Raw genomic sequence first — 17,998 nt, forward strand, 5'->3', positions numbered from 1 at the left:
TCAATAATAGTTGTATTCATTGGTTTTCATTGTAGGTGTATGGATATTATCCTATCACAGACAGTGTTGTACTTCAAGACAGATATTGATATGTTCTTTTTGATGATGAATGTACCACCATTCCTCTTCAATTTGTCATTCACAGCATAACAAATCATGTCATTCTCAGATTCAAAATGGCTAATACCAGTCCATTGCAGTTCACGAATGCCTAGGATATCAATGTTTATGGGTCCCATTTCATTTTTGACAACTTCCAGTTTTCTTAAAGTCATACTTCGTACATTCTACATTCTGATTAGTAGTCAATTTTACAGTTGTTTGTCCTCATTTTGACTTGTGCCTATCAGCAAATGAAGGCCCTGAAAGCTTTACTTTATTCTCATCATTACAGTCAATGGTCCTTTGAGAGGGCAGCTCTTCTCCAGTAGTTTTTTAAGTACCTTCCAACCTCAGGCACTGTATCTGGCAACATTCTGGTGCACTGCTTCATGTTTCAATAATCAATATTCTGGTGCTATCTGACAGTGTTCCACTGCTACTCATAAGTTTTTCAATGACTAATGTTCAGAAGTAGTCCGTCTTTCCTTCTTCCTAGTCTGTCTAAGTCTGGAAGCTTTCCTGAAACATGTTACCATGGGTGACCCTGCTGGCATTTAAAATACTGGTGGCATAGCTTCCAGAATCACAGCAACACACAAGTGACCACAATATGACAAACTGGCAGACGTCATAATTTTAATGATATATGGATAACTATGTATATATAGGAGTCCTGGTGTGGCACTGTGGGTTAATGTGCCAGATTGCAAAGCTGTTTGAACTGCAAGGTCAGCGGTTCAAGATCACCAGCTGCTCCTTGGAAACCCTATTCAGGGTTGCTATGGGTCGGAAGTGACTTGATGGCTCTTCAAAACAACAACATGTATGTATGCCATATTTTGTTTCAAGGATTAACTGAGATATGTCTAATAATGGGCAAGAATTCAAAGTATTTTGATGTCCACTGTAAGTCTATGATTCTTCAACAAAAAAAGGAACTATGGAAATATTCACACAGGTACAATCATTTACACAGTTGTTTGGAGTCTTGATGTGGAGCTGCAGGCTAATGCCCTGGACAGCAAAGTCAGTCTGAATTGCAAGATAGGCAGTTCAAAGGCATCAGTTGCTCCTTGGAAAGCCTATACAGTGTTACTATGAGTCAGAACTGACTTGACGGCACTTCACAACAACAACATCACAGTTATTCATTTAATTGTAAGTAGTCTGTGGAAATCTATCAATATTTATTATCATAAATGCCACTAGCCATATATTTTTCTATCTGTAAATTAGTAAAGTGGCAGTGGTGGCTATGTACTGTGGAGTCTGTTCTGACTCATAGCAACCCCGTATAGTGTTTCTGAGCCTATAAATCTTTACAGGAGCAGAAAGCCTCATCTGTCTCCTTTGGGACAGCTGGTAGTTTTGAACTTCTGACCTTGAGGTTAGCAGCTTAACTCCTAACCACTATGCTACCAGAGCTCCATGTAAATTAGTATATACACACTAATTTGTGTTTGATCATTGAATTCAGAGTCACAAAAGTCTTAGGTAGACAAGTGGTGGATACTGTTAGCATGGAGCAAAGCAGGGATTTGGGCTTCAGATCATTGTGTTGCAGAGCCAGAGGCCTTTCCTTGGATGGGCTGCCTCTAAACAGAAAAATAAGGTTTCTCTTGTCTCAATGAAGAGTTAAGGGCATTTTGCTGCAGAATGCAAAACCCTGATGACATTTCCCAATATGAAAGATTTAGCACATGAACCACTCAGTCTGGAGAAGGATTTTAAGTGTTTTAAGTCCTGAATCCATTTAAAACTTTGATAAAGTTATGCCTTCCCTATGCACTTTTATACTTAAACACTCAAAATTGTACACATAAATTTCACATATCCCTTGACATCCATTCAGAGCTCATCTGCCTGAAGCAGCTTTTAAGAATCCCTAATTTAAAGAGATTAAGGAGCTCCTGTAGCGAAGTGGTTACGAATCAGGCTGTGAATCTCATGGTCAGCAGTTCAAAACTACCAGCTGCTCCGACGGAGAAAGATGAGGCTTTCTGCTCCCCTAAAGATTTACAGCCTCGGAAACTCTGTACAGGGTCACTGTGAATCGGAACCAACTCCACGGCACATAAAAACAATTTAAAGAGATTAGTGTTTCATTTAAACACAACAAAGAAACCCAGCATTCACTATATTTTCCCATTAAAGTCCTTGTCTCTCAGTCCTCCAGTTTTGATTAATATATATATTTTTTCTTTTGTTTCTTCCTGGGTTCCAGGTAAGGCTGGGAAAATAAAAGCAGATCATTCAAACTCCTCAAGTCCTAGTTAAAATAAGAGTCAGATGCTGGAGTGGCCCAAAACATTTTAATACAATCTGGAGGCATGTTTCTCACCATTAACTGCAGTTGACATAAACAAGAAACAAAACTTAATTAAAATAAAATTCAAAATTCAATCAGAATAAAAAACCCAATTCTGAGGCAAAAGCTTCATAACCCAACCTGCTATTCCTTTGTGCTGAATAAGGAAACTCCTTGGTAGATTTTATTTTTAAATGACTAGAGAATAGATTGTTTTGCAATGATGGAGAGATCTACTGCGCACACACACACACACACACACACACACACACACACACCCTTCCACCTCTACCTCTTCCTCCAGACCACTTCCAGATCTGGTCCCTGGGCTTCCTTCTCCTACCTTACAAATCCTATTTCCTTATTGTTGTCACAGTTTGCATCTCTTAGATGATGAGCTTAACGCAGATCCCAGGAGCCCATACACAAAGGGAAACACACTTTTCCTAAATGATGGGGAAACCCTGCCATCGGGACAATCTGTCATAAGGTACAAGCCGTAGTGGGGGTGGTGGCTAGCTAGGAAAGCAAGCGTTTAACAAATTCCATCTGAATTTAATTCTCTGCGTGTATAACCCAGGTTTCTGTAATCTGTTGCCCCCAAATCCCTGAACATCCAGGGAGGAAGCGCCAAGAGCCCTCATCTTCACGGGGAGGCTGGGAACCCTGGCGTATTTGTCCCAGGAGCTGCCCCACCCCAGTCAGAGGAGTCTCCTATTAGGACCTCCCATAGCTTTTGAGTTGTGTGTGTGTCCAGGGATGCTCCGGAGTTTCAAAGTCGTTCGGCGACAGGAAGAACATTTTGTGCGGGTGGCTTGCCCGTGTTGCCGGCATGGTGGCCGTTTATTCAAATGCGGGTCAGGTTAGCTAGCTGGGGCAGATATCCTGCAAAACCATTCTGCAAGCTTTTGCAGGTTGGAAGGTACATTCGCTGAGCTAAAAATTAGGAGGGCCCGAGACTGGGGCTTCGCGGGGCGGCAGCCTGTGGGAAAAAGTAGCGGGATCCATGGTTCCTGGGACTGGGATGTGCAGTGTGATGGGGTGACCCCCTCCACCGGACCCTCTGCTGCCAGATCTGGCGATTTACTGGTGCGTCACCTCCCAGGGCATAAGGAATACCCAAAGGAGAGGGTGTAGCAGCCTCCCATGTTTCTGTATCCTGCTGGTCAGATAACCTGACTGGGAATAGCCCCCTCCACACACACCACCCTTCTCCTCTGGTATTCCTGGGGCATCTGGATCACATGCCTATGTTTTGTAACATTAGGGACCCTGGTGTAAACCTAACCCTGTGTCTAAATAAAAAGGAATAGGAATAAGGAGCTGGAACAATGTTCCTGTCAGCTGCGAGATGTAGGAGGCTTTGGGGCTGACTTGCCTCACTCCCTGGTCTGTTGGCGCACCAACAGTCCAGGGAGGGAAAGCGTAGCTTGACATTTCCAGTGTCAGCACGTTCTTCTCCATCTGTGTGGTGGTGAGCGCAGGATGCATCTCAGCTGCTCCTCTAGCTCTCTGCTTCCCCTTCTGAGGGACCACCCCCTACTTGCACTTTCTTCACTTGAAGTTCTGCCTCTTGCCACCTCTTTGACTTCTTGAAATTGAAGAGTCAGACTCTGAGAAGTAGGGCTCCTAGAGGGGTCAATCACTGGCCGTAGGCACGTACCCATCTCTTGGCATCCGTGTGCGACTGACTTAGACAGTGATCAAGAAAGTACCATTTCCTTGATTACCATCTTCTCTCCAGCTCATTCTTCAAACCCAGAATTCCTTGAGCTGTTACCTCTCCTTTGGACATTCTTCATTTCTATCCTAAAGAAATGCATATCTTTTGCCAATTCCCACTCCCTCCTGGAACTGATGGTTTGCAAACCCAGTCAGAGCTTCTGAGCAAGGGAAGGAGAGTATGAGTGAGTAGATGAGCTATAGATATTCCACCAGTTTCTGTTCCCCACCCAGCTGTTCCCTGCTCAGCAGTTAGCTGTCCTCTCAGTGCTGAGGGTGTGGTTGGGCTCTTGCCCTCTACCTTGGGCTGGGCTAGTCCCCAAAGGCTAGGCCTTGGTAGGTTAATGGAGCTATTCTTTTTTTCTGAGTGGATGCCCTGAAGTCTTAGGTCAATTCCGTTTCCTAGGTGCTGTGGCTCCTACAGAACCAGAGATGATACTTATTGTAGGTCTGTCACGTGGGTTTCAATAGACAGTGTGTTTCAGTTGATGATCAGAGAAAACCAACAACAAAATAACTTTAAAATCAAAAGTTATTTCAAAGGCATAAATTAGTCAGTATTTTATTGAAACATAATACAAGGAGAAACAAATCTCAAGGGTACTACAGTTTGATGAATTTTCACAAAGTGAATAGCATCCCAAAAATTGGAGAGTTTGTTCGATCTGTACATCATCTCTGAGGACACAGAATGAGAGGATTACAAATGATATATGTTTGTTCTTGAAGAGGACATTGGTGAAAAGAAACTCTCCCTGGGCTATGGAATACTTGGACTGTTTGTAAAAATATCCAAATTGTATTTATACAATCATTTCTTTTTTTCTATCACATACCCCTTTGTAGGGAGTACAGTGGCTCTGTAAGATAAAACATTGGACAGCAAACCAAAAGTTCAGGGGTTCAAACCCACCAACCACTCCAGAGGGGAAAGATGAGGCTTTCTGTTCCTGCAAAGCGTTATAGCCTCAGAAACCCTGTATAGGGTCACTATGAGTTAGAATCAACTCCACATTTAGCAACAACAATAATCCCTTTGGACAATATTTACTTTGCAAAATACTAGAAAATGTTTAGCATGAGCTGAGGGGAGAAAACTAAATAGTATTACCCACAGGACACCTCATTGAGAAGCCTCATAAGTCTTTTGATTCAGTCAGATGTCCTGCTTCTGAAACTCATCCCCCAGACACACTAACAAGAGAAAGAGAGAAAGAATAAGACCAAAGGCATCTTCAAGTTTTTAATCATCATGATAGATTTCTATAAGAATTTATTTCCTAACAGCATAAAATTAGATGGGTACAGGTCATTTTTTATTTTTTTTCAAGTGGCAAAGTCTAAACAGGGGGAAGCCAGATATCCATTATTGTGTGGCAATCTTGTTCGTTCCTCCTGGTAGTTAACTCTTTCCTGGTAAACAAGGGATTTCCAGATCTATGCCCTGTTTGTCATCTGCATGCTAAATCTATAAAAACAATCTTTTCATCTGAGATCCCTGTCTATTTTTGATGCTCTGTTTTGTACGATTAAAAAAAACAAAAAAAAAAAAAACAGCATCTTCCAGAAAGTAGCAAGATAAGTAAAGGCATGGAGAACTGAAATAGTATTGCATTTTTATTTTTAGCTTTGAAGGTGATAGATCAAGGATTGATAGCAATTTCAAATGTTTAGCGAAGGAACAATTTGTGCAAATGGATTAAAATTTCTTCAAACTAGGAAAAAGAAAATGGGCTTACATTTTAGAAAGGAATAGATGGCAATTCTTTTAAGTCAGAAGTGTTAGGGATCAGAAAACTGAGAGATGTAAAATACTTTCGACATGCCATCTAGTCTATTATTTCCTTGTTCTCAGTAAGTATAAGTGGCCACTTTGACTTTTATGCAGTTATTTTGGCACATATATATACCTGAGTTATATCTGTATGGGCAGATTATAATGAATGTTAACTCAGCGATTCAGCCCATATTTAAGAAATACCTGAAACGTGTATAGCACCAAGAAGTACAAAATACATGTGAGGCTTGAGTCGTTTATTTAAACCATATTTATTACTGACTTTACATCAGACTCTATACCAGAGTGGCTCTCCACCTTCTATTTTGCTTTTCTAATGACTGCTTTTGTAAGGAATAATAATAATAGCTAATATTGATTGAGCACTTACATGCCTGTGATTTTTTACCACATTAACTTAATGCCTAGAAGAACATTCTGAAACAGAAAATATTATTCTCAGATTGTAAATTAGGAAACCAAGACACTGAAGGTTAAGCAATTTGATCATGATTCCAACTACAGGATATACATGTTGTTGTTGTTGTTAAGTGTTGTTGAGTTGGTTTCAAGTCATAGCAACTTTGAATTTTGGACTTGCAGTTAGCAGTTCAGTGTTTATTCTACACCGCCACACTAGGACTCCTGCATTGCCTCTCAGTCCTGATCCTGGGGGCCTGAGAAAGACTTGTGGGGAAACTGCTCAACTCTCCCATTTTGCAGGGAGGAAACATCCCAGCAACCACAAGTAGGTTCTTTCTGAAGATCAAAACATTTTCTTGGGAAGGCCACAAAATCTCACACTAAGGTAGGTTATAGAGTCCTAGTGTGGCGCTGTGGGATAAAGCACTGGGCCACAGGTCCATTTGAACCACAAAGTCGGCCATTCAAACTCACCAGTCGGTCCTTAGAAACCCTAGACACAGTCCCTATGAATCAGAACTGACCTGATGGCAATTAACGACAACAAGGGAGGTTATGAATTAAGATGAGAAGCAAACAAGCTTGATTTTGGTCTCATAAGAACTTGGGAAGATGTCCTAGACTGCCCTATAACAGAATTCAGGGATGAAGTTGGTGCCTGGATCCCAGGAAAAATTCAAAGACAAGCTTTTCTTTAGTCAGAAGTTCTGGCCATGTCATCCCACCCTGCAGGCCCAACTCACTGAAATTTGTAGGAAGAAACAGAGTGAGTAGGTCTGAATACTAGATCCACCACTTACTAGAGTATCACTTTGAGCAACTTATAGCAACCTCTCTGATATATTCTAGTCTATAAAACAGGATTTTATAAGAGTCGTTTGTGAGGACTAGAGAGCAAATGTGGAACGAATGGTAAATATTAAGAGAAAAACTAGGAGTAATTGTTGCCTTCACAGATCCCTTTCCAATTCAGCAAACATTTATCTGGTTTACTGCTTCTTAAAAGTTAGAAGTGATGCTAGGAATTCCTTCAAAGTTTGTCTGTATGCCTTTAGCAAACAATTAGCAAAGAACTTCCGAAGACCTGATTTGGTTGTTAAGATGACCTAGAAGGAAGGAGTACTACACCTACAGGATTAGAAACCTTTTTACTTGCATAGACCTATTTGGTATGTTCTGGGGATAGTTAATACTGTAATTACTGTATTTAACAGTTTATAAAACATAAGCTAAGAGTATTCCTTGCCTATTGAATAATTTCTGATGTTAGCTTTTTTATGATATCTATGATCCTTGTAAATATGTGAACGGATGTTTAAAACAGTCATTCTCAAGGGTCAGATGTGCTCAGAATCACTACCTTGTGAAAACAGGCAGATTTCTGGATCCATATCTGGGGCATAGTCAGGAGAGCTGCATTTTATCAGCATCCTCACACTTGTACTGAAGTTTATGGTCTCAGAACATACTTTTTGAGAAAGGCTTCTTGTCCGGCTATACTTACTTGATGCTCTCCAGGAAAAACCCCACAAATGCACATCTTCTTTCAGCTGTAGCAGCAGAACAGCAATATTTACTCCTGGATTACAATGGATTTCTCCTCTTAATCTATACTTCAAAGGTACAATTTTGCTTGGTCAAGCTATATTTATGGGGGTTCTGGTGTGGCACTGTACGATAAGCACTGAATTGCTAACCGCAAAATTGGCGGTTCAAACTTCCCATCTGCTTCTTAGAAACCGTGTACAAGGTTGCTATGAGCTGGAACTGACTCGATGGCACTTAACAACATATATATTATGCTCTATAAAAATACCAACATTCACAGGTAGACTTGAGATAGTGAAAAGAACTAGACCAATTTTCCTTACCAATTCTGCTCACTGGGCTGTGAATGACTTAGTTCTTCAACCAGCAGTCAGTCCTTCCCCCCCCCCCCCTTTGCATGATACAGAGGAAAAAGCAGCTTTATTTTGATCCCCATGTTTGCACCCATTTAAAACATGAGGATCAAAATAAAACTGTCTAGGAGAATTGAAGCTGAGTTCTGCCCACCACACATCTAAAGATTAATTTCAGGGTCTAAAGAAGGTATGTCAGGAGGCTTAATTGGAAACTCCTGGATGTAAGTTTCACACAGTCATGGGCTGGCCAACATCCACTTCACTGACTGAGCTTCTGCAAAATGGGATAACGATATCAACAAAAACCTTCGAGATTAAAAAGCAAAAAAGAAACACCAACACTGTATTGTGCTATAAAGTAAAATAAAACATTGCTTTTAAGCACACACTATCTCAGTTGTCTCTGAGTTTAAAGATTAAGAAATACATTTTGTTAATGATTAAAACGACACTGATTTAGGGGCCTCAGTAAACATTCAATCTGTCCTTATTTCAGGCAGAATGTGTGTTGAAGGAGTAATACTGCCTAATGCCGCAGGATGGACATTAGGTAACTATTTAATGGAGTTTTAATTTTGTGTTGTTATTATTAATAATTAATTGTAATTTTGATTATGTTGGAAGCTAGAGTTATATTGTCAGTCATCCTTTTGGGGTGGAGTTATAGCCCTGCCCTGTTTAATTAGAGGTTCTTAGAGGAGGTGGGCTCAGGAGTGATTTAAAATGAAAGAAGGTTGCTGTTTAATAAAATTGCAATAAAATAATCTAATGATTTTCAAATTGTAAGGAAGAATGGAGATTATCTGGCCTAATTTTTCATTCTGTACATGAGAAAACTGAGGTGCCTAGGAATGAAATGACATGCCCAAAGCTTTACAGGTTATTTCTGTTGTTGGATGAATTATGAGGCTAAAAAGGCCTCATCAACACTAACTTGGAAAAGATGGGTAGGTTGCGGTGGCCCTTCTCTTACAGTTGTTTCTTCTACCGTGGAGCACCTCCCACTCTGTGTGATATGTGTGCCCACACAGGAAGGAGTCACTGTTTTTCCTCAATTTGGAAGGTGTGTATAATGTGAAGTTTTTATAGATGAGCTATCCAGGGCCAATATCTGTTTAATTAAGACCTGAATGCTTTGAGATAGTGAAGTATAATATCCTTGCCAGCAAGAACAATTCAGAAGGAGTGCTCAGTCCCTCCAGGACTCCCCTGACTACCTGAAGCTCCAGCTTGTGACCCTGGACTCCACCCTGCTACATTCCCTTAAGACTCCAGAGCAAGTGGCTCAGACTTACTCCAGGGCGTTGGGCAAGTGGCTTTAACCTTGCTGTCCTTCCCTTGCTTGTTTGTAAAGCAGATGATGCTGATACCCTTCTCACAGTCCCATCAGAGACTGTGTGTGAAATTAGTTCCTGTTTGGGAAGGTTTGACGCCACCACATTGCCACCTCCCTGCTAATATGATTACTAGCACTTTCTTATAAGAAAAGCCTCTCATCCCCCATCTTCTTTGCAAAACTGGACCAACGGGCACCTTTTTCTTGTTGTTTGTGTAGTTGTTACTTTAAAGGATTTCTAGAAGCACCACAAATAAACAAAAATTCTTTCAACAACAACAAAAATAACTCTGCTGTTGCAGGTTTTAAGAGGGCTCCTGAGCTATGAGTATAAACAGACGTTTCTACGTGTAAAATAAATAAATAAAGGTAGACCAAGCCCTTCTCCAAGGCACCTCTGCCCTCAAAAAGGTTAGGTCTGGGGGGAGGGGGAAACTAGCTGGTTTATTGGGGCTGTCTTACTGAGGATCATCACCCAGGATCTCCACAAGAAGCACTTAAAAAATGTTTTGGAAGAAAGCCATCTTTTAATAGCCGAAGTGGTACTTCTTTCAGGCACACAACTTTGAGCACAGCTTGTTTCTCAACGTTTGGAAATCCTTTAACAATTTATGGAGGGCCACCCTTTAAACCAATCCAACAGCTCCTTTCTCCATAACCTGATTTTAGAGGTGTTTCATTATCTCTAATTACTCGGGGTAAATGGTGATTACTCAGTGTTTTAATCATCAGTTTGAGCAGCAGTTACTCTAAACTCAGGGAAGCCCAGACTCCCATGGGTATTTTTGGAAGGCACGGAGACTAGTCGGTGCATGCTTTCTAGTACCTCTGCACGTGGTCCCCAGGTGAGCCCCGGCCGCTTCCCCGAGCTGGAGGCATCGGCGTCCCAGCCGGGGCTGCAACTGCGGACTCAGCCGCTGCCGGGCTTCCGGGACCTGGGCCTACACGGCGAGGCCGGGCCGCAGGATGGGAGGATGTGGGCGGGGCTCCCATCTCCAGAAAGGGAGGCGAGGGAGAGAGGAGGGAAGAAGGGAGGGGCTGCTGGGGAAGAGGAGGAGGAAGAAAAGAAAGAAAGAGAGAAAGAGAAAGAGGAGGAAGGAGAAGCTGTGAGTGGGCAGAGGAGGAGGGAGGGAGGAAGAGAAGGAACGCAGAACCCGGCCTGGCCCGGAAGCTAGGTGAGTTTGGCATCCAAGCCGAGGGATGGGAGACCTAGACGCTGCTACTGCTCTGGGCTGAGTATCTCGCCTCTCTCGTTGATGGGATTCCTGTCCGAGCTGTCTCGAGCCTGCAGCGCCCCAGCCCCCGACCCTCGTCCAGGTTCACTGCAGCGGTTCAGAGGTCCTTAGGAGCTGCTGCTGGCGAGCCCGCTACTGCACGAACATATGGTAAGCCAGGCTGCCTGGCAAGAAGCTCAGGGCAGAGGGACCCGAAGAGCATCTTTGGGGGCAGGAGAGAAGAGAAAGACTGTGGTCCAAGCAAAAGGTGACCTAATTTTTTTCCAACGGTGGCCCTGGAGGTGGGATGCTAGTGCTGAAAGACACAGATACTAACTACTACTACTAAGTCTACCCAAGCCACCTTTACCTTCGGGTGGCCCCCGGGGCGATTCCTACAAATGGGTGCGTGTGGTGTGTGTGTGTTGGGGGGGGCGGGTAGAGAGAAGAGAAGAAGAGAATCCCTTAATAGGGACGTGTAGGTTGTAAGCAGAGTGCGTTGGCGGTTGCCGGAGTGACTGTGATCCCCGAAGGAAAAGAAGTGAGAGGGGAGAGGGCTCAGACTCTGAGGTCTGAAGATGTGGGAAGGTAAGGTGGGGAGTGCAGTCCTTCTGTCCTTTGGAGTCTGTGCTCCGCTCCGCTGGAGGGGTGCATCGTGGGGGTGACAACCCTTTCTGCCCCTGGTCGGCCAGGCGCGGAAGAGAGCTTGCGAACTGCGGCGGTAGAACGCGTCTACTCCACAAGTTCTTTTCAGGGAATTGCAACATACAAGGAGCCTCGTTTCTATCGGTTTTATATATATAGAGAGAGAGTCAGGTTTGTAGAGACGATGGCCAGGATACCAGGGACTCTGGGAAGCGTCATCTTGCTGTTTTGTGTCTTGGTGAGGCAAGCGGCAGCCGAGATAATTCCTGTCCTTCACTGCTTGGAGTCGACAGGGAAGAGGTCTTGGGGCTCCCAGGTCCTTGCGGGAGTTCGGCATGCGACCTTAGACACCCGGGAACACCTTTCAAAGATGGTTTGCGAGGAGTTTCTGGGCTAAAGCCTTTTTCGGTAAACTGAGGTTACCTCCGAACAAACTATAGTTGGGAAAAGATTCCGGCGGGAAGGTGAAACCGCCAGTAATTGCATCTTGTCTTTGAAAAAAAAAAAAAAGACTCGGGTGAAAAGTTGTCTTTTAATGTTATTTTTTCATAAAAGTGATTCGAGACAAGTCCTGCTAATTCCGATACTGAACCATTGCCCCCTCTTCCCACATCTCCTGGGTTTTAGCGCAAAATACAATTCCCCCTGCCGCCCTGAGAGATTCCGAGGGGACAAGGATTGTCCTAGGATCCCATGCGCCCGCCCCTTCCATTGTCCGCTCATCCCTCGGGAACCTGTTGGACTCTATCTGCTTTTTCCATTTCTAGAGCTCCCCCCCCCCCCCCCCCCGGGGCTTTTTAAGGGAGACTTCTCAAAAAAATAAAAATTGCCATCCCAGCCCTTTCGCAGTCCGCCCCAGAGGTGGCGCGGGAGCTGGAAAGCCGAAGGGCACTGAAGAACGGTGCGCCTGGCGCAGACGGTGGGGCGCACGCAGACGGTGGCGCTGGGACGCCCGCACCTCCCACAACCGGACCTGCAGCTTCAGGCAGCGGCGTGGGGCAGTTGCGGCCCCGGCTGAGGGCTGAGTTGCTCGATCCTGTTCTCCTCTTCACTAAAGGCTTCCCGTGAGTGTCCCCCTCACTACTCCCTACCAAAAAAAGGAAATTAATTGTAACGAAGAGGGAAGCTTGAGCCCTTGAGCTCCAAAGCGACCAATGGCAGGAACTGGTAACAGCCTTAGAAAAGGAGGCTGAGGGAGTAGGCTGGGGTGAGAAGGGTTGCTCTTGGGTCCTGGACTTTAGAGTTTGTGTCTGGGGTTCTGGCCTCTAGGTGACACTGAGCGCTAGCAGTTCGTGGCCACAGAGTTACACCGGGTGACGGTTTTCGAACTGAACTGGCCCTTACGGCTCAGCAACCAATGTACTCACGCATCTTCGGTTAGAGTCTGAAGCTATAGGTTGGTAATAAAATTCTTGATGGAATATTTGTTGCGACTCGGCAGCTGGTGCAAAGGAAGAAGGGGACTGGGGGAGGAAGTGGTGGAAGGGGGGGCGGGGAGAGTAGTGGTGGTTTAAAAAATGAGCCAAACCAGAGAGAGAGAGAGAGACTCAGACACAGACGCCGAGGTCGAGAGCGGGCCGAATGCTGTTCACGGTTTTCTAGACTTCTGGGAATGTGGTGGGGTTTCCTTTCTGTGCCGGGTCGACAGTTGTAAGAAACCTCAGCGACATTAAGACCTGAAAAATGGGACGCGTCCTGTCGGCGGCGGCGGCGGCGGCGGCGACGCCTCCTTTTGAATCCGCCCTGAGCCCTGCTTCCTCCACCACTCCTCCGCCTTGAACCGCTCTGTCGGCGACTGGTGTCTTTGGGGATTTGCTTTGATAAGGGGTATTGCGGGGAGGCGGATGCAGCGTCCACAGGGGTGTACAGGGGTTCTTGTCACAAAGTACCAGGAGAAAACAGCCTAATGGCCCCTCCCCTCCCACCCCGATCACCTCCTAAACTTTGCACACACACACACATACACACACCCCGAGTGTGACAGGGTCAGCAGCTTTGGGCTGGTAGCTAAAGCAGAGGCCCTACTCGTCTGAACAATCATAGGGGTTTGTCAGGAGTGGCTGGCTGTCACCAGGAGCAATATTTGGCTTCACCGAGACCCGGGGGAGGCAGTGGAGGGATGCGTGCGTGAGGGTGTGAAGGGTTCCTGGAGCTTTCTTTTTCTAGTACTCCTTGGTGGTGGTTTGTGTTTGGACCACCAAGATTCAGTCGCCCCAGCTCCCGACCCAGGGTTCATCGGAGCTTTCTTTTTCTTGGTGGTTTGTATTCCGACCGCCAAGATTCAGTCACCCAGCTCCCGGACCATTTGAACCCGGCTCCTGCTGCAAGGTGCAGATTCTGCAGCGCGCCCCATTCTGGCTTCAGGTCACAGCCGGGTACACTTCGTGTGGCAGGGAGAGGCGCGGACTGCGACCTCCACTCGCTGCGTCAGGGGCGCCAGCGGCCAGAGGAGTGCGTTGGTGCTGGTGACGGGCCGCGGGCTCCGCTGAGCACCACCGAGAGTTCTCACAGACCGCTGAGGCTCTGGCGGCCAGCGAAGAGGTTGGCCTCGCCAGGAGGAGGCGGAGACCTAGAGGGGAGGGCTCAGGGGCCGTTTCTACGCCCGCTGCGGGGAGGGCGGGCTCCTCCAGGGGTGGGGCGGGGCCTCTGCATTCACGTGACTCGGAGGGGCTGGAAGAAAAACAGCCTTTCTGCGCTGGAGTCTCATTATATTCAAATATTCATTTTAGGAGCCATTCCGTAGTGCCATCCCGAGCAACGCACTGCCGCAGCTCCTTTGAGCCTTTCCAGCAAGTTTGTTCAAGATTGGCTGTCAAGAATCATGGACTGTTATTATATGCCTTGTTTTCTGTCAGTGAGTAGACACCTCTTCCTTCCCCCCTCCCAGGAATTTACTCTGCCCTCCCTACTCTTGCTTGCCTTGCTGTCTGTCCTTCACGTCGGATCTTCCTTCCAGAGGCCAGGCTCTTTTCAGTGGCCGCCCTGTCGCTCCCCTCTTGGCTCAGCAGCCAGGCGCGCTTGAGCGCACCGGTTCCTTTTACCAGTGCTGCTAGCTCCCTCTCACCCTCTCGGATCTGATCCGTAAGTTGCAAGTAAGCGGAGCTCAGGGGAGCTAAAGAGATGGAAACTCGGCAGTCCAGAGTTGTACCTTGTGGATCCCCAGCCTTCACTGGGGAGCGCCCAGTACACTCTTGGCGTTTTCCCAGTCATCTGATACAATTTACAGAGGTCGCTGGGAATCGCCCCACACCCTCAGTCTCCAGAAGTGAGAGCGCGGGTGCGATGGGACGCTTTTTGCTGGGCATTTCAGACTCATCGGCCGCAATAAAATGTACTGGTCAAGCCAACTGGGAAACTCTCAGACAGCTTCCTTGGTCTCTGGGTCTCTGGACCCCGACACTCAGTGTCTTGCCCTGCCTTTACTTCTCTGCCTTCCCTCCCTATCCGAACCAGCTGGAAGATGTGGAAGTTGGGCTTGGAGGGCGGAGAAAGAGGGGTGGGGGGTGGAGGAAGAGGGAAAAAGGCTGAAGGTCTGAAGTTGAGAGCGATGGCATTTTAATTCTCCCTCCCCCCACTCTTTCTTGCCCCCTCCATGTTAACTGTTTATCCTTAGAGAAGCCTAGCTGAGATCATGGCTCAGATAGCAGTTGGGACAAAAAAAGATTAACAGGATGGAGGCTATCTGATTTGGGGTTATTTGACTGTAAACAAGTTAGACCAAGTAATTACAGGGCAATTCCTACTTTCAGGCCGTGCATGGTTGCAGCTGGTAGTAAGGGGGGGCGGTTGTGAGGGAGAAGACACAAACTTGATCTTTCTGACCTGTTTTACATCTTGACCCTCCATTTCTAGTATGCATAGGTAGCGACATCTCTGTTTCTCTCTATTTATTGGTGTTTATTCTTTAACCTTCCACCCTTACCCCCTCCCCAGAGACACCATGATTCCTGGTAACCGAATGCTGATGGTCGTTTTATTATGCCAAGTCCTGCTAGGAGGCGCGAGCCATGCTAGTTTGATACCTGAGACGGGGAAGAAAAAAGTCGCCGAGATTCAGGGCCACGCGGGAGGACGCCGCTCAGGGCAGAGCCATGAGCTCCTGCGGGACTTTGAGGCGACGCTTCTGCAGATGTTTGGGCTGCGCCGTCGGCCGCAGCCTAGCAAGAGCACCGTCATCCCGGATTACATGCGGGATCTTTACCGGCTCCAGTCTGGGGAGGAGGAGGAGGAAGAACAGATTCACAGCATTGGTCTGGAGTACCCAGAGCGCCCCGCCAGCAGGGCCAACACCGTGAGAAGCTTTCACCACGAAGGTTAGTCCCAGCCCAGGGTCCCGGTTCAGGGAGAGCAAGTGGGGCTGGCTAGAGAGGCAGTGGAAAGGTTGGAGGAGGACAGTTTCTGTTACATCAAAGCCCCCAATGCACTAGGCTAGGGAGTGGAGCTGCTTGCCCTCCCTCGATGAAATTCTGGAACTGCTGCTAAACTTTTTTTTTTTTTTTGAGACAGAGAGGGAGGGGCTCAAGAGAAGGGGAATGACGCCACTCAGACGTGGGCTAGCCCCAGCAGTGTGTTTTTGCTATATCAAAGCCTTTTCTGCTAGATTTTCTGCCTTTTTTTTTTCTTTTTTCAAAGCACCTACTGAATTTAATATTACAGCTGTGTGTTTGTCAGGTTTATTCAATAGGGGCCTTGTAATCCGATCTGAATGTTTCCTAGCGGATGTTTCTTTTCCAAAGTAAATCTGAGTTATTAATCCACCAGCATCATTACTGTGTTGGAATTTATTTTCCCCTCTGTAACATGATCAACAAGGCATGCTCTGTGTTTCCAAGATCGCTGGGGAAATGTTTAGTAACACACTCAAAAGTGGAAGAAAAGGGAGAGGGTGGTTGTGTGCATGTTTCCTCCTGCCTCTGCTCTGCTGGCCCCTCTTTCTTTGCAACCACTTGTAAAGAAAACTGTGTACACAAAGCCAAGAGGTTTTTAAAAGGGGAGTCTGATGATGGTGGCGTAAGGAATTGACACATGGAAATTATTAGACTTAAAGGAGGTTAGGAGATACTTTCTGTCTTTGGTGCTTGCGGAAAATGCTAGCTGAGTATTGCTGGCTTGCTAACTGCTTCCTTTATCTGCTCCTTTGAATTAAAAGGTATAGTTAATTCCCCAAAATAGACTTCCAGTCTCTAAGCAGAATTCACCACTTATCACCCAGCTCTAAGCTATTTCTTTACTTTTCCATCTTTGCAAAACATTCATGTGCTTTTTTCCCGTTCTTTCCTTCTCCAATTGTGTTTAGAACATCTGGAGACCATCCCAGGGACCAGCGAAAACTCTGCTTTTCGTTTTCTCTTTAACCTCAGCAGCATCCCAGAGAACGAGGTGATCTCCTCCGCAGAGCTTCGGCTCTTCCGGGAACAGGTGGACCAGGGCCCTGACTGGGAGCGGGGCTTCCACCGTATAAACATTTATGAGGTTATGAAGCCCCTGGCAGAAGTGGTGCCTGGGCACCTCATCACACGACTACTGGACACGAGACTGGTCCACCACAATGTGACACGGTGGGAAACTTTTGATGTGAGCCCTGCAGTCCTTCGCTGGACCCGGGAGAAGCAGCCCAACTATGGGCTGGCCATTGAGGTGACTCACCTCCATCAGACACGGACCCACCAGGGCCAGCATGTCAGGATTAGCCGATCGTTACCTCAAGGGAGTGGGGAATGGGCCCAACTCCGGCCCCTCTTAGTCACCTTTGGCCATGATGGCCGGGGCCATGCCTTGACCCGTCGCCGGCGGGCCAAGCGTAGCCCTAAGCATCACCCACAGCGGGCCCGGAAGAAGAACAAAAACTGCAGACGCCACTCGCTCTATGTGGACTTCAGTGATGTGGGCTGGAATGACTGGATTGTAGCCCCACCCGGCTACCAAGCCTTCTACTGCCACGGGGACTGCCCCTTTCCACTGGCTGACCACCTCAACTCAACTAACCATGCCATTGTGCAGACCCTGGTCAACTCTGTCAATTCCAGTATCCCCAAAGCCTGTTGTGTGCCCACCGAATTGAGTGCTATTTCCATGCTCTACCTGGATGAGTATGACAAGGTGGTACTGAAAAATTATCAGGAGATGGTGGTAGAGGGATGTGGGTGCCGCTGAGATCAGGCAGTCCTTGGGGGGATACACACACACATGTTCCCATCCACTGACCCACACAGTACACAGACTGCCTTCTTATAGCTGGACTTTTATGTCTAAAAGAAAAAAGGAAAAAAAAAAAAAAAAAAACCAATCTAAATAATCACCTTGACCTTATTTATGACTTTACGTGCAAATGTTTTGACCATATTGATCATATATTTTGACAAAATATATTTATAACTACGTATTAAAAGAAAAAAATAAAATGAGTCATTATTTTAAAAGTAAACTATGTTCTTTGCTCTTTAGTCCTTTTCTCTCTTCCTTCTGCCTCATCCCTTTTGACTGAGATTGTGTTGAGATCGGGTTGTGGGTTGGATGGAAGTCAGAGGGTGGTAACTGGAGGTGGGAATGTTGGAGGAACAGGAAGGA

At 46.1% G+C, this 17,998-nt stretch overlaps 1 protein-coding gene across 1 annotated transcript; it reads left to right on the top strand.

Annotated features, from left to right (window-relative positions):
- The first annotated feature begins 15,371 nt into the window (after positions 1-15,371).
- LOC102838725 (bone morphogenetic protein 4-like) lies at positions 15,372-17,584 on the top strand. Its single transcript, XM_006864628.1, has 2 exons — positions 15,372-15,744; positions 16,728-17,584. The coding sequence occupies exons 1-2, from the start codon at positions 15,372-15,374 to the stop codon at positions 17,582-17,584; spliced, it is 1,230 nt and encodes a 409-aa protein (XP_006864690.1).
- Positions 17,585-17,998: the final 414 nt, after the last annotated feature.

This window comes from Chrysochloris asiatica, unplaced genomic scaffold, assembly GCF_000296735.1.
Source record: "Chrysochloris asiatica unplaced genomic scaffold, ChrAsi1.0 scaffold00067, whole genome shotgun sequence".
In the NCBI taxonomy this organism is placed as follows: domain Eukaryota; kingdom Metazoa; phylum Chordata; class Mammalia; order Afrosoricida; family Chrysochloridae; genus Chrysochloris; species Chrysochloris asiatica.